At 40.0% G+C, this 22,013-nt stretch overlaps 1 protein-coding gene across 11 annotated transcripts in view; it reads left to right on the top strand.

The window, feature by feature from the left end:
* Positions 1–22,013, top strand: part of CHD9 (chromodomain helicase DNA binding protein 9) — an 88,736-nt gene that overhangs the window by 54,022 nt on the left and 12,701 nt on the right. For all 11 annotated transcript variants that reach the window (XM_084812921.1, XM_084812918.1, XM_084812922.1 and 8 more), the window contains 18 exons: positions 721–858; positions 2,817–2,938; positions 4,477–4,720; positions 5,311–5,487; positions 6,683–6,826; positions 7,717–7,972; positions 8,394–8,604; positions 11,059–11,254; positions 12,203–12,370; positions 12,992–13,171; positions 13,508–13,618; positions 14,391–14,587; positions 15,500–15,699; positions 16,272–16,431; positions 18,610–18,699; positions 20,525–20,628; positions 20,723–20,840; positions 21,680–21,737. In XM_084812921.1, coding sequence (XP_084669047.1) covers positions 721–858; positions 2,817–2,938; positions 4,477–4,720; positions 5,311–5,487; positions 6,683–6,826; positions 7,717–7,972; positions 8,394–8,604; positions 11,059–11,254; positions 12,203–12,370; positions 12,992–13,171; positions 13,508–13,618; positions 14,391–14,587; positions 15,500–15,699; positions 16,272–16,431; positions 18,610–18,699; positions 20,525–20,628; positions 20,723–20,840; positions 21,680–21,737 — 2,874 coding nt within the window. The remainder of the gene's footprint in view (positions 1–720; positions 859–2,816; positions 2,939–4,476; positions 4,721–5,310; positions 5,488–6,682; positions 6,827–7,716; positions 7,973–8,393; positions 8,605–11,058; positions 11,255–12,202; positions 12,371–12,991; positions 13,172–13,507; positions 13,619–14,390; positions 14,588–15,499; positions 15,700–16,271; positions 16,432–18,609; positions 18,700–20,524; positions 20,629–20,722; positions 20,841–21,679; positions 21,738–22,013) is intronic.

Genomic DNA, 22,013 nt, shown 5'->3' with positions numbered 1-22,013 from the left:
GTTACCTGAGCCGTAGGAGTAGGGCAGAGTAAACATGTAAGTAAATAAATAAATATGTAATACATATTCAGGCATACAAAGAATGGTGGAAAGCTTAAAGGCAGAATTGACGGAAGGAGAAAATAGGGGTGGGGTCAACTGCAAATGAACCTGAGTGAAGAAGGAAATATGTGGACTCTTTATCTGATTTATTTCCAACTAGGATACAATGACTACAGTCCTTATTAATCCTAATCACCATGAATATAGCCTTAACTCCATCTCCAATATTTGCCACATTTTCAATTCCCATTTAGTGCCATGCCATTGTAACTGCATGCAAATGGTACTCATATTCAATATATCTTAATTATTAAGACATTTTGTATTCCCTTTTATCTATTCTGTACTCTATCCCCAGTTATAATTTCGATTAATTCTGTACTAAAGGCATTTTCATATATTTTTTTCATATTATGTGAGGGAGATTTCTACATTAAAAAGAACAGATCATTACTAATATTTACCCTGCATGGAGGAGTAGTGTCTCAGTCCCTTCAGGATCGTTGTGAAGGACATGGTCTCAGACAATTGTAGTGTTGTAAATGTAGGAGCTCCTTGCCCTAAATTGAGGCGGCATATATTTTTCTTCAGTACATAGTTTAAGTTTGACATAATGTATGTTAGAATTCCACAAGGTAAATGGAAACCTGATAACATAAGTAATTTTCCCTACCACAGCCTGTTACTTACTACTTAGTGAAATGGTGCTCATTGCCATATGAAGACAGCACATGGGAGCTGAAGGAAGATGTAGACCAAGGAAAAATAGAAGAGTTTGAACAGCTGCAAGCTTTAAGGCCTGATTCAAGGCGATTGGTAAGAATAAATGTAGATAACTAACCACACATCTGAGAGAAATTGCCAGGAAGGGTATCTGCACCCCTCCCACTGCACGTCTTGTCTGAGCTGAAAGACAAGGTGCTGACCATCCTCAACCCCTCCACTCAGTGCTGTGTCCTGATCCCCAAAGGTGAGTGTGCAACATAATCATTGTTGTAGAATAAATTGGGTCTCTGTAACTGAATCTAAAGTTTGCTTGGAAGTAAGTCTCCACGAGGCTAGAATTGACAAGTTGTTTGTCAGCTTCAGTGCCCTTGCTCTAATGTAAGGCTCTTCAAACAGTTTGTTATCTCAACCGCAGTATCCATAAGCAAAGAGCAGGAGAAAGGAGTTTCTGGAACAGGTAGCTTTTGAGGTCTGAAGCAGCTGAGCTAAATCAACTGCCATAAAGTGTAAGTCTCAATAATTTTAGATCGTGTTTTAAGCAACAACCCCACTAGCCATTTGCCTTCCCTTGAAAATCTTGTAGCATGTAGTTTCTTTCCGCCGTTGGCAGTTAACAACACTTCCTTGACATCCTAGATTTATTTACATCAGCGTGGTGAAACCTTTCCCCCCTCAAGGGTTTCATTCCATCTAGGGTAATTGTTAGGTGCATGCCAGCAGTGGGTGGGACAGGTGCCAAAAGTGGGTAGAGCCCACTACCTCACAGATACACACACACACACACACACACACACCTCCCAGAAGCATTAACCATCTCAGATCCTCTGTCTTCACTTAACTTACACTTTGCCAGTTTAATATGCTACCCAAAGGCCACCCTACCCTTTTAAGAAGCCCTTTGACTCCCACTCCCAACTGCCTCTGTCAGGGTTTTTTTTCTTCATGCCTTGGATTTTTAGTCCATTGGAATGTGGATAGTTCTAAACACCATTGCCACCCTTTTCACTCTCTCCAACATTCTCCCCCAAGGAAAGCCATGCAGGGGTGGGGCAGAAATTGCATAAAGCAGCCCAAACAGAGGAATGGTTGATGGATGGGAGAAGCCCTCTGCAAGGACTGCTCAGCTGGACCAGTGGGTGGGAAAAAACAGCAGCTGCACGAGATTCTCCAGTGCATCTCCCTGCATTCCAGGAAGTGTAGCCACCTGGAACTATAGCTGGCTGGGAGGTTGCATCAGAGAAGTTTGCATTGCTGCAAGCAGTTGCATGAGGCTCCCCGCGCCTCCCAAGCAAGAAAAAGACAACCCTCAGTAAATAAGCAGCAAAGTAAGCGATTGGACTGAGGTGGAGGGGGTAGGGTCTAGGAGAGTGGTGGGCCAGATCAGAATGGTCTGTGGGTCTGATCCAGCCTGGAGGCCAGCGGTTCCCTGTCCTTGGTTTACATGATCAGAAAGTAAATTCATTCAGGCTTGATGTGAATTACTGAGGAAAAGAGACTTTAGATAACTACTTAATTGTTTGCTTTTATATATTTGTATACCACCCTTCAGTCAGTGGATTCCTGGGACAGTTAACAAGAAGGAGTTTTCCCCTCTTCTCTAAATACTCATTTTCTCTGAGGTGAAAGCATTATCACTGTTTGTAATACTGTCACTTTTCCTCTGTATATTTGGGTAAATACTGCATTTCACAGTGACCCAGGAATATCTAGTATATAAAATAGTAACTATAGCTATCACTGTAGAGAAGAGCAGAGGCAAAGGAGATGAGCAGCCATGGTAGAGAGGTTTTGTATTTTTGTAATATGAAACCTTTGAATACATTTCATGCAACATATATTGATTAGTCTCATTCATTGGTGTATGTAACTAATTGGTGTAGCATCTGTTTATTTTTTATATATGTAAAAAAGCTACAGGTATATACCACTTCTCCTATCCCTCACCCCCGTCCCCGTCCCCCAGGAAAACATAAAATCCCTCTAGTTTCATTGTTCAAGTAGATAGAATGGCAAGGATGTCTCATTTTATATTTTATTTTATATCTAAGGATCGACCTCCTCCTAATTCATGGAAGAAGATAGAACAGTCCAGGGAATATAAAAATGGCAACCAACTCAGGGAATACCAGTTGGAAGGGCTCAACTGGCTCCTCTTCAACTGGTATAATAGGTATGAGCTCCGAATGAATCAAAGCAATTTTGATGCTATAATTGATCAGGAGGAGGTGTATTTAAATGGAAAGTATTAAACTAAGAAATGTGGAAATTTATGTAAATGGACAGTCTATGATTTTTAGTCCTTTTTGATCCATACATTTATATTTGATGTAGTTTCATATCTGCAACAATTCCATGGAAACCTTGTTTGAACTGTGTTGGTCCTCCACACAATAAAACTATCAGCTTGCAATGGTAAGAATGCTGAAAAGCTTGGCATGTGAATAGAACTCATTTTTGAAAATGGGAGGGGGTTGTCTACCACAGACAGAATAGTTTCTCCAAACTGCTTATCTCTGCTCTATTTTTTTTAAACACTAATAATTCAAAGCCTTCAGTGTGGTGTCCCCCTTCCTATGGAATTCCCTGCCTTTGGAGGACAGGCAGGTGCCAATGTTGTGTTGCTTCTGGCACCTCCTGAAAACATTGTTATTTCAGGAAGCCTTCCTTGAGTGACTGGCTGTGGTTTTATCAGAACTCAGTTTTATTAGAACTCTATTTCTTTTTAAAAATGGTAATTATTTTAACATGGTGTTTTTATTCTTTTATCCTATCTGCTGTTCACCGCTCTGGAATCTTTTGGATGTGGAGCAGTATACAAATATTGTAAATAAATAATAATAAATGTGTTACTCTTTTTTGTTAATATAACTATTCTCTATTTTCACATATGATATGTAATGGTAAAGGGAGAAGGATTACCAACAAATAGTTTTTCAGTGATGACAGACTTTTCCTGTTGTGGAAGCACAATAAAAATAAAAGTTGGGGGGGAGGGTTAAGGGTAAGCTAAGGTTTAGGGTGCGGTCCTATCTGGTTAGTTGCCAGCCTCTGAAATCAGAGGCTACTGACTACCCTATGCAGGGTGGCTGGAGCACGGAGGATATCCTCTTCTCCATGCTCCAGCCACCCTGCATTTTGGCTAGGCAGGCAATTTCATCTGTCTAGCTGCGGCTTTAGGGAGGGAAGGAGCCTGGAGAGCCAATAGGCAGTTTCATAAAGCAGCTTCCACAGTCTCCTCCTTGCCCCTGGGACTGCTCCCTTTTCCCTGTCTCCGTGCTCCATTTCCAGGCACAGAGATGTAGCCAGCATGGAGAGATCTAAGCTGGCTATGAGGGGGTGGAAGAGGGGACGAGGAGCACAGTTTCTGGGCTATGAGGTTGGAGCCATGGTTCCAACCTGGGATCCCAGAAACAGAACAATCCTATGTCCCCCCCAGGTGCTGTCTAGGGGGCATAGGATTGCTCTCCCCCTCTATTATCATGTAGAAGTAAAATATCTGTAGATAGCATACAAATAAGGTTGACTTGGGTGCCAAATCCCCACTCAGAAGGGGGTAGAAATTTGTAATGTTCTTTTATTCAGCCCTTGCTACCTTTGAGGCTTTTCTAGCATTACATTCTTGCAGTATACAAAACTGAAAATCCTTCTAAAGTTATCCTGAATGTGTACCTCCTTGTTGCCTACTAACAAATGCTCTTCTGTTTTCAGACAAAACTGCATTTTAGCAGATGAAATGGGTCTTGGCAAAACCATCCAATCAATTACATTCCTCTATGAAATCCTCTTGACTGGTATACGAGGACCTTTCCTGATCATAGCTCCACTTTCCACCATAGCCAACTGGGAAAGAGAGTTCCGTACATGGACTGATCTTAACGTTGTGGTATATCATGGGAGCATGATTAGCAGGCAGATGATACAGCAGTATGAGATGTATTTTAGGGACTCGCAGGTAACTTTCTATATTGGTTTCTAAGTAGTAAACTATTATAAACAGGATAAATTCATTTGCAGGCGTAATGCTATTCCTTCCTTTTGTGACTTACCTGTTTCTTATCTAGTTGAGATTCAGTTTGGACCCCCAGTTTAACACACTGAAAACCACCAGTGATACATGGAGGCATCCAATTATACTGCTTCACAGCAAAGTGTATGGATAGAAATTTGGCAGCATGAGACTTTGCCATCATGCTGGTTGCACATCATGAAGGAGATAATGTATGCTGCCTTGGGTTCCTTAAAGAGGAAAAAAGGCGGGATATAAATGTAATAAATAAATAAATAATAGTGTGTTCGCATCCTCCCTTTGAATCCCCCCTCCCCCATTCATTGTGCGTGGCTTCAGTATGTGCTGTGCAATAGTACCGCTTTGGCACATGATTTTTCAAGGTCTGATATATAAATGTTTACCAGCCATACGCTCTCCCCATCCGTCCTAAGGAGCATCCCAGTCATTCTGGCATAACCTTCAACTGCAGATGCAATGAGGAAAGATTCAAGATAATGTTACAAATTGTGTTACATTCATTCACTCTCTCCTAGGGCCGTATCATTAGAGGTACATACAAGTTCCAGGCCATAATCACCACTTTTGAAATGATTCTTGGTGGCTGTCCAGAACTCAATGCAATTGAATGGCGCTGTGTTATTATTGATGAAGCACATAGATTGAAGAATAAAAACTGCAAACTCCTAGAGGGACTCAAACTCATGAATCTTGTGAGTGTCTGTTCAGTTGTTTAAAGTAATAAGATGTGACTAATTTGAATGAGGGTGAATACATATCAAATTAGGGAGCAATCCTATGAGGATAGGTGGCCGCCTCTGAACTGAGAGGCGGCCGCCTATCCAACGCAGGGTGGGCAGAGCATGGAGGGGATCTTCGCCTCTCGCCACCCTGCATTTCTGCCGTCTAGCTGCAGCGCTTTAGAGCGTGGGGGCTAGGGTGGCCGGACAATACATAGGAAGTGCCATACCGGCCTTTCTAACGTGCCCACCCTTCCCCACCCCCAAGAACGCCCCCTTTCCTCCCACTCCACATTGCTCTTATGAGTGCAGAGCCCGGGACAATCTGCGCCACCTACGGGGGGGGGGGGGGGGAGGCAGTTTTCTAGGAACCGACCTCGGAGTGCGGGCTCCAAGGTTGGTTCCCGAAAACCGCATAATCCTATGGCTGTCCAGCTGCTCTCTAGCAGCCATAGGATTGTGCCCTTAGAATGTTAAACTGGAAATATAGGGAATATGTTTCCCAAAACTATAGGTTTGATCCCTAGCTTCAGTGGATTGTATTACTCATGTTCTGTTTACAGTTCCTCCCTTCCCCCCTCCCTCTAAATCTGTATAGTTTATGGGGGGTCGGAGTGCTTAAAAGGTTATCCAATTTCCTCTACTCCCAAAGATCTACAGATATTTTGTAGCTTGGAAATCAGGGAGGGGTGTGTGTTCCGACTGTCTTAATGTTACTGTTGTTTTACTACTCCGCCTCCATATGTCTTTAATGTTACCATGTGTGAAATCATGTATTTGCAATATGGCCTAGCTCCTCCTGCACTATAAATCACTTATGCTATCTACTGCGTGTATATAGCATGTTATTTATTCTGTTGCTTGAATTCTTAAGACTTGCTTTGTAATAATGATATCTTCAAAGTACTTAAATTGGGCAATATCTTAGATTAAGGTTCAGGCCAAATCCCATTGAAAGCAATGGCATAAAATATTAATTCTAAGGTATTATATAATGTCTCAAAGACATAAAAAGTTACTAAAATACTTGTTTGAGACTTTCATTTATAAATTAGTGTATGTGTATTATGTCAGTACTTCCTGTTAAAGATTCTTACGACTTATCTCACAGTATAACGTCTTACCACTTGTACATTTTGCATGATACTCTAAAACGTATCTTTCATAGGAGCACAAGGTGCTGTTGACAGGCACGCCACTGCAGAATACAGTAGAAGAACTTTTCAGCCTTCTTCACTTCCTTGAACCTTTACGCTTCCCAGCAGAATCTACATTCATGCAGGAATTTGGAGATCTTAAAACAGAGGAACAGGTATTAAACATTTAATTGTGTTTCAGAATTCACTCAAATTCGATGGATTGTTCATCTTGTAATTATAATCATCTCAACAGATAACAGTAAATCAGTTTATCTCTCTGCTAATCTTTAGCACCATTTGAAAGCGATTTTACTGCTTTGTTTGTTTTAGCTGTTAGTAGTAGAAATGTGACAATTCACCATGGTTCCAAGAGAATAATGCAGAACAATCTTTGGGGGAAAACGTGTAAATCTGTATGCACTTTTGTCTGTGCAGAGTCTAAGTTCTTAGCTAATTTATGGGGATAAATATGTTGGCCAGAATCCAAAGAGCTACCTCTGGAGCAGCAAAGGATTTGGGCAAACCAAGAGGGGTTGTTTTTTTAAATGTACTTCTTTGGACAACAAACACCCATAACATTGCAAAACTGCTTTTGATATTTTCCCTTAGTTTCAAAAAGTGGCTTGCCAAGAATATTGCAAGGCTGCTGTACAAAAAATGCAAGGCCAAAGCTTCCTGTTGTGTGCAGAATCAGTCACATGGATCTTTGGCTCTTGCCTGTTATCTATGTTAAGAAACTGTGTTACCCACATGTATCAACCATGGAAATGTAATACTTTGTTCTCTGCTTCAAGTGGTTATTTCTGGATTTTCTAAAATTATAAAACATCCTTTAAGGGAAGCTAGTTATGAATCTATCAAAATGCCAATGTTATGAAAATGTTAGAATGAAATGAAGCTGCTTTTTTTTAAAGCTATAATCTACACCACCCACTTAAATGGCTCCATCTTTATGCCTTATTTATGATTAAACTACCTCTAGTTCAAGCATATTGACTTAACAATAGCTTGTGGACTTTTCTATTTATATAGGGGTTTTACTAGTTGTTTTTGTTTTATGTAGGTGCAAAAGCTGCAAGCTATCCTGAAGCCAATGATGCTGAGAAGGTTAAAAGAAGATGTAGAGAAGAAGTTGGCTCCGAAGGAAGAAACTATTATTGAAGTGGAGTTAACAAATATCCAGAAGAAATATTATCGTGCTATTTTAGAGAAGAATTTTGCATTTTTGTCAAAAGGAGCAGGGCAAGCTAATGTACCCAACTTAGTTAATACTATGATGGAACTCAGGAAATGCTGCAATCATCCATACCTTATCAAAGGTATATGTAAAAACATGAGTTTTTGTTACTTCAGGCTTGTATTTGGTGGAGTCTTAATTAGGATGAATTCTATAAGGACAGCCATAAAGAAGGCAACTATAGCTACCTAGGCCTTAATCTGTTCCATCAGATTTTAGAAAAAATCTTCCTTTGTATGTTTTAAATTTTTAAGAATTGAGTAGGAACTGAGTAAGAACTGCCATTCCACACACTGATAACTAATGTGAGAAATGTTTGTATGAAAAGTTATGAAGGGGCAGTTGTTGAAAGTGGAAGAGAATTTGACCATAAATGCAATTTGTAGAGTAGGCACTTAGATTATTATGATGTGTATTGCCAGTCAAAGTTGTATCAAACATGACTATATTTGAAAAGGAGAAGCAACATGCACACATTTTATATTGTATGCTTTATCTGACAGGTGCTGAGGAAAAAATCTTAGGAGAATTTAGGGAGACCTACAGTCCAACTGCTCTTGATTTCCACCTGCAAGCAATGATCCAGTCTGCTGGGAAACTGGTCCTCATTGATAAACTTCTTCCAAAAATGAAAGCAGGAGGCCATAAGGTGCTTATCTTCTCTCAGATGGTCCGCTGCCTTGATATCCTTGAAGATTATCTTATACATAAAAGGTACGATACTATTCATATTGCAAATAGCCATGTTAATGGCATATTAATGTATGTGCTTTTCAAGAGACTTGGTTCATGCACTTAGCTGCGAGTAATCAAGTGCTGAGAAATCAAGTGATATGCTTATGTGAACTGGCCTTTAAGGACTAGTTGTGCAATTCCTTGCACCACAGTTGAAAGCCTGCTTCTATACACCAGAGCAGCACAGCAGAGCCATGAGTGTTAGGTAACACTATTGAATAAATTTAAATAAATATTCTAGTGGACTGTAAAAAATGCAGTTTGTCTTTTAAAAAAATCACATTTGGAAGTAACAGTGTGGGATGTTAATGGAAAACACAAAAACATCCATATTCTTGAATACTTCTGAACATTAACACCTGATATAAAGTAATGGCTGAAACATATGGCTAATAATGTTTAGGCAACATATTTGGCAATATTACAGATGTTTTAGCCTTTGCATAACTTACTATGTAGAGATTTATTGACTGTGAGACCTGTCAAGTACTATTCGAGCTGATGCATTTAATAATCATGTCCACTTTTAGTTTTGTGATTCTTCTGTAATAGTTATGCAGAAAGACAGAATGCTTACTAAGCACTAATGCAATGCAAGTGCAGATGGAATTTCCTTCTTAAGGGCCCTGGAAGTGTGAACTTGCTTGACATTGCCCTTTGACTGGAAGTATCAAAGCTGATACAGTACAATACATTTCAAAATGCATAATTCTGGGAGCATGGCTGCCTGCCAAATGCCTGTGGGCTACTGGATTAACCGCTGTGCAGTTTTATGGCTGGTTAGTGGTGAAGAAAACTTACGGCACTTCTAACTAGTGAGTGAATGAAAAAGCTACATAGTAACCTGCTTACTACACACAGAAAGATTCTGATATTAGGGGAGCCAGAAGGCATTCTCATTTATATATTACAGGACTTATACAAGACAAAGTAAAGAAAAAAATTAATACTCTTAACTCTAATATACCTATTATATTCACACCGGAAGAAACTTCTCTTATTAGTACACAATCCTTTGACAGTGCAATCCTATGCATGTTTACTCAGAAGTAAGTCCCACTGTATTCTGTGAGGTGTACTCCCAGGTAAGTGTGCGTAAGATTGCAGCCTGAGTTGCATGGCCATGACTTCTTGGTTAGTCATAGAATAGCTACTTACACCACCTGGTTATAAATTTCTCTGAACATTTTAGAGATAACTGGGAGTGTAATACTTTGTACACCGGTTACTTTATTGGCTTTTTGTTTCTATATGTTCAATTGGAAGAGCTCAATTTTTATACACTTTTTTTGTAAAAAGTGCCCTTTTAAAGCAAATACATTTGCAAGTGTGACAAGTATCGAAGCGTGTTACTCTCTTGGGTTCAACACAAAAGCAGAATTGAGCTTTTGATGCCTATATGTTTCTCTTGGAAGAGTTTTAAGTTTTGTCTGTGATAATGATGAGCTTCTTTGATGAGCTTCCTGTGGGCTTTAAAAACCTGGCTGTTCAGGCAGGCATTTGCGGTGGGTTAGGGTTTTTTAGAGCAATGTTGTTTTGTTATTTTTTTTGTTCAGTTCATTATGTAAATTTGTTATTAGTAGAGTGGCTGGGTAGCCGGCCAGATGGACGGCTAATAAATCAATCAAATAAATAAACAAACAACAATATACGGTTTTCCAGGGTTCCGTAATGGATATATATCAAATGCCCAAGGAAGTTCTGAAATGCTTTAGGGGGCGGGGTAGGGTTTTATGTGCTTGTTATGAATACTTTCACGAAAGCATATGATGAGTGTTTGAGAGTACTAATGGACCTAGTTCACACATAATGCCAATTCATAGGATAAACAACCATGAATTGGTGGGGTCGCGCAGGAGTGCACAAGCAAGCATACTGCCCTCTGCCCACTCGCCACTTCCAGCTTTGTATCTGCTTTCCTAAAGAACCCAGGAGCATTCCTGGGCTGTTAGTTGTGACCTCCAAACCTGGCACTCTGGATTGTTGAGGGTTAAAGAACCCAGAGTTTTAACCCAACAACAACCCATGGGTTCAAACTATGGGTTGATCAACCCTCAACAACCCAGAGTGCCAGGTTCAGACATCACAACTAACAACCCAGGAATAAGACATTCCCGAGTTGTTTAGCAAAACGGAAGCAGTGAGCAGGCAGGAGGCAGTGCACACACTCACTTGCTTTCAGCCCCATGGGTTATCGTTATGTGTAAACCAAGCCCATGGTTTTACATGTTCACTTGAATGTGGATTGGAGGCATATAAACCCACGTTTAAGGCGATACATGACTGTACTTGAAAACCTGACAATCTGATACCTGCATCGGATTGCAACGTAGGTTGCTTTGAACACAGTAATACTCAAAAATACTTGGCTAGTTAAAATGTGGTGTGTATTTACAGGCTTTTCTTTAATGGCTTCCCTTTTGCACTTCAAAGGTACCTGTATGAGCGAATCGATGGAAGAGTAAGAGGGAATCTGCGTCAGGCTGCCATTGATCGATTTAGCAAGCCAGACTCTGATCGGTTTGTTTTCCTTCTCTGTACGAGAGCTGGTGGATTGGGCATTAATCTGACTGCAGCTGATACTTGCATAATTTTTGATTCTGATTGGAATCCTCAGAATGATTTGCAGGTAATTTTATTTGAGTAATAAACCCTTCTGCCTTTGGGCCTAAATACCTATGAGACATCTATAAATGAACCTGCTTCATCTGTTCCACGGTGAAAGAGCAGGTGTGAACAAGTAGGATTGCATGGAGGTGCTTGGAGGCTAGGTAGGTCATATAAGGAGAGACATTCTCAAACCTACAGGCCATTTGTAGTTTTATAAATTTATAAGAGTTAAAACAGATATTGAATAAAACATCCATTGAACAGATCTAGAAATTTTGGCAGGCCTTGATGGTCAGTGAAAGAATTGTGGTTGCCAGAACCATGTCTCTTTCCCAAGGAAGGGTGTTTTGTCTCTGACCTCACATTATTCCTCTGAAAGACAGCCTGAAGGGCCATACCCCTGCTCCCCTCTCCCAAGTCCATGCTTGACCCCACAGTTGCTAGGCACTTTGACTACCAGGCAAGTGTAGAGACAAAGGAAGCCTCTGACTCCCCTCTCCAGCTCTAAGGTAGAGGAAGGAGGCAGTTATGTGTGGGCTTGTCTCTGTACTTACTAGGTACTCCTGAGTTCCTAGCAAGCCCAGACCTGAAACAAATCCTATGCTTTCTCTGAACTTCAGGAAGGGGTGGAGAGCAGAGATCATCCTACTGTCTTTACAGCTCCGAGGCTGGAGGAAACCTGAGGTGTATTACACTTGCCAGAAGCTGTCTGAGTAGTTGCCATGGCGGGCAAAATTGTGAACCCTTGCTATACAATGTTGTAAAATACACATAGTTACAATATCAGGATAGTTTTCCTTGTCATTCCTCTTTCTAGAAAGCTTAATATATTCTAAGTGTTTTTTCATTTACAGCTTCATTTTAGTTATATTTTCTTTAAAAAATGTATGTAGCGCTATAAGAAGTTTCAAGAATGTACAATTATTTAACATTTCGACCTGATGATGTGTCTGTACCTTTTTCTCAGGCCCAAGCTCGTTGCCATAGGATTGGTCAAAACAAAGCAGTGAAAGTCTACAGACTGATAACCCGGAACTCTTACGAAAGAGAGATGTTTGACAGAGCAAGTCTGAAGCTCGGCCTAGATAAGGCTGTCTTACAGAGCATGAGTGGAAGAGAAAATAGTGTTGGTGGTGTATGTATCCTTTCTCCTTCCCCCCAGTTGCTTACAAGGAATAGGAATTTGAAAAGGAAAAAAGAAGAGCCATGTGATTTTTGCAGCCATTATTCCAAAGTAAAAGGGGAACAAGATCTTAAAGCTTAGCCAGAACAGGATCATAAAGCTTTGCACGACATCTTTGCTCTCTCCCATTATACCTATAAAGTCTTGTTCCTTTCGCAACCAATTTGTTTGAGCTGGAAAGTTGGTTATGTTAGAGAGGCAATACTGTTGTTTGAGGCTTTGTTGACTTGAAGGAGAGTTGGCAAAATATAGCTTGTGAATCCTTGAAATTTTACATGTAAAAAATTTTTACATGTAAAATATAAAATAGACATCCATCTGTAATAAAGAAATACGGATAAGTCTGAGATATCAATGTTAATGCAGTTGCACCTATAACAAATTCCATATTAAAATAATATGTTTTACAATGTCTCCACTAAAGATCTAAAGAAATAGCTTTACATTAAATATTGCACATTGTTGACAGGAACGTGGTGTCTTCAGGCAAGAATGTAACTAAAACAAAATATATGTGTTCCTTTTGTTAAGCCTTTAAAAGGCTCTTACAGCATTGAACTTTTATTTATACAGATCCAGCAACTTTCCAAAAAAGAAATTGAGGACTTGCTTCGAAGAGGTGCATATGGGGCCATTATGGATGAAGAGGATGAGGGCTCTAAATTCTGTGAAGAAGATATTGATCAAATCTTGCAGCGTCGCACAAAAACTATCACAATCGAATCAGAAGGGAGGGGCTCCACATTTGCTAAGGTAATTAAGAACTCTTTTCTGTGCAGATACAAAGTATCTCTTTTACAGAACACTGAGAAATTTCTAAGCATTCAGAACAGACTGGCAAGGAACCTTAACTTACCTAGTTCTTTGTATTGGTACCACATCCACACTGAATAAATTGCAGAAGGTTCATTTATGTTTGAGTGATATCTTCAGAAAACTCCGATAATATCTAATTGGCAGGATTGCCTTGAATGGGACTGGTGTTTTTCCTTCGTTTCTTCCTGGTACTGGGATGGCATGGTACCTAGCTTGCCAAACCATAAATGGAGTGAATGTATTGGTGACACTTTTATGTTGCATCATTTACAGGCTAGTTTTGTTGCATCTGGAAATAGGACAGATATTTCATTAGATGATCCCAACTTCTGGCAGAAATGGGCAAAAAAAGCAGAAATAGACATAGATGCCATCAGCGGTAGAGTAAGTACATATCTATATATCTATCTATATATATGTTTTTGCACTAAAGATGAAGTGAGTGTTTTTGCCTTTAATGGTCATATTCAGCTTTTTAAATACGTTGTGAAGTTTATCATGGTAGCAGCTTTGATGATAAAATTCTCACTATAGAAAACTTAATTAACTTATTTGGATGGCAATATCCTTATTAAAATATTTCATAAATTAGTAGATACAGGTCTGTGCATAGTGTGCTGTATATGCAACAATCTAAATTTATTCTTTCTATCTTGCATTCTATTGCTCCTTTGCAGCATCTCAAACTAGGTAGTGTCCAAGGGAGGACATGGCTTAAATAGATCACAAGCCTGATATAATAAAGCTCTTCTTGTTTTCTTTATAATCATAAGGCTACAAAAAGTGTAATATATTTAAAATATCTGCCTTTTTGCTGAAGCAGAGATTCTTAAACTGTGTCATGAGCTTAAATGTATTTTTTGTAACTTGAGAGAAAAAATGTTTAAGCTTCCTGAAGTGCAGCAGTATCTCCTGTCTACCTGTCTCCACATTCCCTTGCCCTACCAGATCATACTCTTGGGGGTGGGAAGTGACAGCAATCTTTTCTTTTGCCTAGCAGCCATAACCTGCTCCTGTAATCAAGGATGCCATATCCTATGCTGTATTTGTATAATTCTTGCAAGATGTCAGATGGAGAATTTTTAAAATAATCTTTTATCTTTTTTTGCTTTGAAAATATTTATTTCTAATGTCAAATATTTGCTATATTTTTCAGAACAGCCTGGTTATTGACACTCCCAGAATTAGAAAGCAAACAAGACCTTTCAGTGCTACAAAGGATGAACTTGCTGAGTTATCTGACATTGAAAGTGAAGGGGATGATAAACCAAAACTTCGGAGGCCTTGTGACCGCTCCAATGGATATGGAAGAACAGAATGCTTTAGGGTGGAGAAAAACTTGCTAGTTTATGGGTAAAAATGTTTTCAGTTACTTTGGGGTAATGTTAGAAATGTACATTTTCTGTATGGCTAGTACCATGCCTTAAACCAGCTAGTGCAGCCTTCCCCGATCTGGCACCCTCCAGGTATGTTGGACTACAACTCCCATTACTCCCCAGCCAGCATAGCACTAGGATGGAGAAAGCTGTGTTAGTGTATCTGACTCCAGCAGTGTACTAATGCTGCAGTACTGTTACAATGCAGTGTTTTGTGATTTTGAAACATAATGACCAAATTTACTTTACAGTTCAGAAAATTTTAAGGTCAGTCAGCATATTAGTTTATGGATTTGTTGACAGACAGCTCTTGATATTGTAGAACATATAATGTCCATATTTAAAACATTACTTTATAACAAGAATTATAATGATAAAGTATTGCAAAATATGTTATAATATATAATAGACTAGTAATTAGCAAAAGTTAAAATCAGCCTTTGGAGATGTTTAGACTATTTAGTTGTAGAGAAACTTGTGACGTAACAATCTAATACCATAGACACACAGATTTGCATATAAATAATGGTTTCCTGTAGTAGTTTTTGTGGTGATGGGAGAATAAAAACCTTTGACATTCACAGACAGTATGAAAGGAAATCCTCCTTTGGTTGCTACACTCTAGCTAACTCATAGCCCTCCAGATGATGTTGAACTACAACCCCCATCCCTGACCATTGGCTATGCTAGCTGGGGCTGATGGGGGTGTTGAAGTCTAACAACATCTGGAGGCTCTCAGGTTCCCCACCCCTGCAATAAGAGTTAAAGCATTAACAAAACCAGTCAAAATATTTCTTGGCCATTGAACTCTTTACAGTAAAACCAGCAATAGTTTTAAAGATTATGCCACTTTTGTTTAAAATGTTGATCAGTGTTAAACTTTAACTAGGTGGGGTCGTTGGAGAGAGATTTTGTCACACGGCCGCTTCAAGAGACAACTGAACGAACAGGATGTGGAGATAATTTGCCGAGCCCTCCTAGCTTATTGCCTTGTTCATTACAGAGGAGATGAAAAGATTAAAAGTTTTATATGGGACCTTATTACACCAACTGAGGATGGGCAAACTCGAGAGCTACAGAATCACCTAGGTAAGGATTTAAGTGTGGGTCTATTAGCTAAAGTTTACTTAAGTTTATGATGAAATTAAAGACACTCATATGGTACCAAAGGTACTCCCAAAATGTACCAAAGCTAGATATACTTCATAAAATGCAGTAGAGTAAAAATCCCAACATGTGCACTTTCATTCTTTTCATTCCCTATTTTGTGAACATATTTCTTATGAGCTGGGAAAGAAAGCAGCTGGAGGGGGCTGATTTTGAGTGGACAAATAACTGGGAAGGAAAGGGTTAAACAGTCCCCTCCACTCGGTCTTGAAGCAACTGCTGCTTTACCTCAGGAAAGAGGTAATTCTGTCCTCTGTGCAGTGGTTTAGTATAACTATTTAAATTCTCTGCCCTTTGGAGTGTAAAAGTTGGAATGCTGTGGAAAAACAGACAGTGTTTTTAATTCTCTTTCCATCTGAGCATTACACTTAACAAGGATTTATCCAAAATTTGAGTCTAGTAACTTGTGCATATAAATAAATAATTTTAAATATTCTAACAAGCAAGTGTTTTCCTGCCGTACAGTTGCTGCATTATATTCTTATGTTGGGTAGGTTTGTCAGCCCCTGTCCCCAGGGGCCGAAAAGGAAAGAAGGTTAAGACTCAGGCCAGCACTTTTGATATACACAAAGCAGAATGGCTTCGAAAGTATAATCCCGAGCATTTGTTGCAAGATGATGGCTATAAAAAACACATAAAACACCACTGCAACAAGTAAGTAGCAGTATAAATAACTTGGGCTATTATAAGCTAATGAAAATTCAGTGTGTGTGTGTGTGTGTGAGATTATGTGTGCAGTTTCAAAATAGGCCTCCTTGTCGTACAAATAAATCTCCTTGTTAAAAGCTAATAGGCTTCATCAATTTTGACCACCTAAGATTTAATGAAGTACAAATCTAGCATAATTGTAGGGGCTGTGTTGTAAATTAGCCCCTGTATTTATACAGTGGATATGTGATGTGCAGATCCACTAGGAGCAAAATGGGGGAGGGGAAAGTGCAAATGGTACCTTTTGGTAGAAACCCCCTACTTCTGCAGGAAAGTGTGTGCAGGGGAGGGACAGAATGGCATCCTCACCTGCCTTCATCCAAGTCCCAACTGTTGGGTAGTGGTGACAGTTATGCATTCACACTGCCCACATACTGACAGTAAATGTTTATTTCTTATTATTACATTTATATCCCACCTTTTTTTTCCTCTTGCAAAGAACCCAATGTGACTTATATGGTCTTCCTCTTCATTTTATCCTCACAACAACCCTGCGAGGTAGGTTAGGTTGAAAGTCAGTGACTGGCCCAGAGTCACCCAGCAAGCTTCATGACTGAGTGGGGACTAGAACCTGGATCTCCTGAGTCCCAGTCTAACACTCTAAACTCTATACCACACTGGCTCTCAGCAGAGAGTAGTGTACAGGTGCAAACCTTTAGGGGTGAGAGTTAAGCCTAAAGAGAGAGGTGAATTAGGTACACAGGATGTGTATTTAAAGATGAGTATACTTTAAATTTAAGGCCCCTCACAATTCAAATGATCATGGGGAGGGGGGAATTGGCTCCAGAGGGCACTCAGAAGTAAATCTGGGACTAATAATAGTCAAACATCTAGCACTGTCCTACACCATCTTCAATCGTGTTTATATTCTAAAATGGGTATATAAAGTGTGTATGTAAAAGGAGAAAGGACTCAAGAAAGGACTGCTCCAAGCCTTTGTATGTTTGAGTGCCTGTATTTACATAGCCTGTGTTTTACTGAACAGATACAAATAATATAGGATAGGATCTCAAAGATTGCTTGGTTGGTTCCTGACGCCAAGAGGGCATTTTGATTTGTGTTTTTGTAACAGCAGCTCCCTCCCTTCCCCTTTATCCCCTTCCATTCAATGTGGCAAGTTGCTTTTTCAGGCAAAGAAGATATGTTTTCCAAAAATATTTGTAATTTGGCCTTGTGAGCAGTTTGTTTTTTTACTCTCACTGAGTACATGCAACCCCTTGGGTATGCCTAAAAGTATCTCACTTTCATTTAACTTTTATTTATATATTGATGTATAAGATTTGTCCTCCACCTTTCCTTTTTTAATGAAAGGCTAATGGGAGCGAGTGCATTAAACAAACAAAGAAGAATATCACTTTTAATGTTTTAAATGTGTTTTAAATAACAGCTTTGATTTTTTTAAACTAGAAAATGGGTAAAATTTTAAAGCAAATTGTGGAGGAAGCAAAAAAAATAACATTAGGCAGGCTGAAGGCTTTCCAAAACAGACAAACCTTAAAAGGTGGTGGAAAACAAGCAGCGAGTAGGCCAGTCAGATTTCTTGGGTAAGGGAGTTTCACTCTTGTCCCATAATGGGACACAAAGAAGGGTCTCCCTCTCGGAATTATGAATCCCAACCATAAGCTGTAATGCTCAGACAAGATTGAAAGGTTATGTCAGCAGCATGTTGCTGCTGAAAATAACTTGCACATGACTAATGCTCTACATGCCTGCAAAAACATATGGAATAGTTTCCCACATGGAGATGCTGGATTGGTAAGTATTAAGTACCCATGCAACTTCACTTATGCCATTCCAGATACTCTCACAACTATGTGAAGTACTGGCCAAGTATAAGCAGTTCTCAACAGCAATCACACCACCAAGTTAACATCTGAATATGGCCACAGTTAGGTGGTATTAAAGTCCATTGAAGTCAGTAGAGCTTGAGTACACATAACTTTGTACAAGATAGCATGAACAGGAATTTACTTTACATTTGATCTTAAATGTGTTGATAATTGTGGCAGAATAATGCTGAACAGGTTTCCTGTGTATTTTAAAATTGCACCTAGTTAAACTAAAATACAGTCTGAATTAAAACCTTGGCTGAAGAATTAAGCATCTTCTGTATTTCATGTTTAGGGTCTTACTTCGAGTTAGAATGCTGTATTATTTGAAGCAAGAAGTCATTGGTAATGAGTGCCAAAAGGTTTTTGAGGGAGTTGATGCCAGGTAAAACAAACTGAGGTTCTTTCCTCTTTTACCTCTGTTAACTATTAAATAAAGTTATACTTCTGGATTCTTGAATTTAGCTGAATAGGATTTCTGATGCTTTATAACATGTAAATCCGAGAAGGTTAACCCATGGAAGGTTATCTTGTCGTCTGTTCGGAATTTTCAACCCATGATGGCTTATTTGGCCAGAATAACCCTCTCTGATAACCCACAGTCTATAGTAGGAATTATTTAACCCATTGTGGGTTATTGTGTTGTCCGGTGGTCACTGTGGTTTATTTTGGTCGCCTACAGAGTTGCGTGGCAGGAGCATTTGAGATTGCTCCCACTCTGCTCCTCACAGGCATTTTCTATTGGGAACTGTTCCCTCTACTGGGAACAGTTAAAGGGACTATGCCAGCAATGTCTATGGGGTGAAATGTGCGATTGCGCTTTACCAATTTAGCGCTTTAGCTCTACTGGGAACAATTAAAGGGGCTATGCCAGCAATATCTATGGGTTGAAATGTGAAGTTGCACTTTAGCACTAAAGCTATAGCACTTTAGCGATATTGAGAACAGAAGCATCTGCCAGCAATGTCTATGGAGGGAGTGCACATTTCTGCTTTAGCGCTATAGTGCTTTAGTGACATTGAGAACAGAAGCGGCTCTGTCAGCAGTGTCTTGGGGCGGGGCGCACAATAGCACCTTAGTGATTTTGAGAACACTAAAAGCATCTATGCCTACAATGGCTATTGGGGAAATGCGCAATTAAGGGGTTTGTAGGTACGTCAGGTGCCTCCCGACTAGGGGATGCTGCCTATGAACTTTTGTCCTGATCCTGCAAACCCCCAAAGGTTTATTTGTGCCACCCCCTTTTTGTTGCACCCAGGATTTTCCCTCCTCTGGGTGTAATTGTTTAGGGTTTTAATGGTACATTGGGTGCCTCCTGACTAGAAAAGACTGCGTGTGCTGGCTGGGAGAGAGGAGAAGCTGCTGCTAATTTGGGGTATCTTTAAACTGCAAAGCAAAAGCTTTTTCTGCTGCCGCTCCATTTCCCAGTGCGAGTTTCAAAGCCCTTCACTTGGCGCCCGCCCCCCTTATCAAATAGGCTTGACAAAGGCTGGGGAAAACTGTGCTGGAAAGGAGGGGGGAGTGGAAAAACTTGTGTATGAAGTATGGCGAAAGCGCCTTTTCTCCCAAAAGGGGGTGGTAGCTATAACTCCGTGGGGGTTTGCAGGAGCAGGACCAAACTTCATATGCAGCATCCTTTAGCACACGAGGCCCAGTGAAAACCCTGCGCAATCAGAGGGGGAGCGATTGAGGAACAGCACTGGGTTGAATGCCTTGCGAGCAATGCTGCTCCTGGCAGAGATGGGAGGCAAAAGAAAACATATCTCGTGCTGCTCCTGGCAGAGATGGGAGGCAAAAGAAAACATATCTCGTGCAAAGCTGGCCAATCGGAGAAAGGCAAGTGATGTAGCTGTAGCGCAAGGGCCAGCAGGATATATTTCCACAGCAAGGGATGATGGGACGCTACTGGGAGGACTGAGAGGGGGCAGGGGATGTATCAGACAACACACAGAAGCTTAATAAGCTACTCTCAGTAGCTTATTTGCTCATTCACGTGGCAGGGGACCATGGTCTATTTCAAAAATAAGCTGTTCTGCGTAGCTTATTAAACCATCATAGGTTATCATGACGTCTGAATGTGGCCTCTATAAGAATGAATGAATGAATGAATGAGAAAGAAAGAGAGAGAGAGAGAGAGAGAGAGAGAAGGAAGACAAAATGTATCTCATAATGGGTATACTTAACATCTGCTTTCTGGATAAACCTTTCAGTGAAATTGATATTTGGGTCCCTGAGCCAGACCATTCTGAGGTGCCAGCAGAGTGGTGGGATACAGAAGCAGATAAATCTCTACTAATAGGAGTTTTTAAACATGGTAAGTAATAATGATACAACTTTTTTTTTTTGCCTTTCATGTACAGATTGGTTGTCTTTTGAGGTAATACTTATACTATGTTTTTGTTTTCCAGGTTATGAAAAGTACAACACGATTAGAGCAGATGCAGCTCTCTGCTTCTTGGAAAGAGTAGGAAAACCTGATGACAAGGCAGTTGCAGCTGAACAGAGAGCAAATGATTATATTGATGGGTGTGTTTTTTTAAAACTACTATTTAAAGTGAATTGCCTTCCTGCAGTGAGCGTGCAAGCAAGAGTGTGAGAAGCCTGCATGGAATACAGAGGGAGGGCTTGATGGGCATGTAAGGTGCACACAGAGACTTCCCAGTTCCTGCAGTGCCTCATGCTGCTACATGGGCATATGCCCATGTTGGCAGGGGTGGGGGTGGGATTGGGAAAACGAGGTTATATTGTGCTCTGCGGGACTCCTGCGCATACTACACCTGGACTCAACTGAATTGGGCCATTTGTAATGTATTATCTCGCATGAAAGTACTAAGAAGAGACTATGTTGCTTTCTTGTGAAGTGCATGTTATCTCACATTTAAAGACAGAAAAGCGATGGGATATTAGCAACACGTTGTATGAATGGGATATTACAACATTCTGTATGAATGAATGCAAGGGAAGTTCATTGTCAAACTGTTTTAAGGAATTATCAGCTAGAAGCTATCTGCAAATGTGAAAGCAATCTGATCACAATACATTGGTTCAGTATATTGTCTTGCAATGTGATGACTGATTCTGCAGTACAGAAGAGCGAGGTTTTTAGAAGTATAATTTATTGCTCAAAAGGTTAAGATCACTTAAACATTTTGCACTTAATGTCCATTTATCATGATCCAGAAAGATGATGGCTGCTATTAATTAGGGCAGGATTTTTTTAAAAAATGACCAAGTAGGTAGCACCAGAATGCATATTCGTTGTATCAATTGTTTTCTCCCACAAATGAAGTTATTTTATAGTTCTCCAGTAGGAAAACAGTTGTATGGAAAACTTTACTGGCCTGTGCTAAATGTGTGTTTTTCAGGGATGTTGAAGATCCAGAATATAAACCAGCTCCAGCAATGTTTAAAGATGACACGGAGGTAAAGCATTTTCATTTTGTCATTAATTACCCATTTACCCCAAGCCTTACAGAATTGATGGGGCTATCATAGTTACCCTTGATTCTAAACTCAAATTCAAAGTGCTGGTTTTCATCTATAAAATTTACATGGCTCAGATACATGGCGCAATACCACAGGGACTGCCTCTCCCGTGTGAACCTGATCCCTGAGGCCAGCTTCAGAGTCCCATCTCTGTGTGCCCCCTCCAAGAGAAGCTGGGGGGGGGGGGGCGGTCAATTCAGAAATAGGGCTTTT

Source organism: Heloderma suspectum, chromosome 8, assembly GCF_057233095.1.
Source record: "Heloderma suspectum isolate Gila_16-S chromosome 8, 16-S_ref, whole genome shotgun sequence".
Classification (NCBI taxonomy): Eukaryota; Metazoa; Chordata; class Lepidosauria; order Squamata; family Helodermatidae; genus Heloderma; species Heloderma suspectum.
The sequence above is the reverse complement of the archived record's forward strand: the minus strand, read 5'-3'. Positions and strand labels throughout refer to the sequence as shown.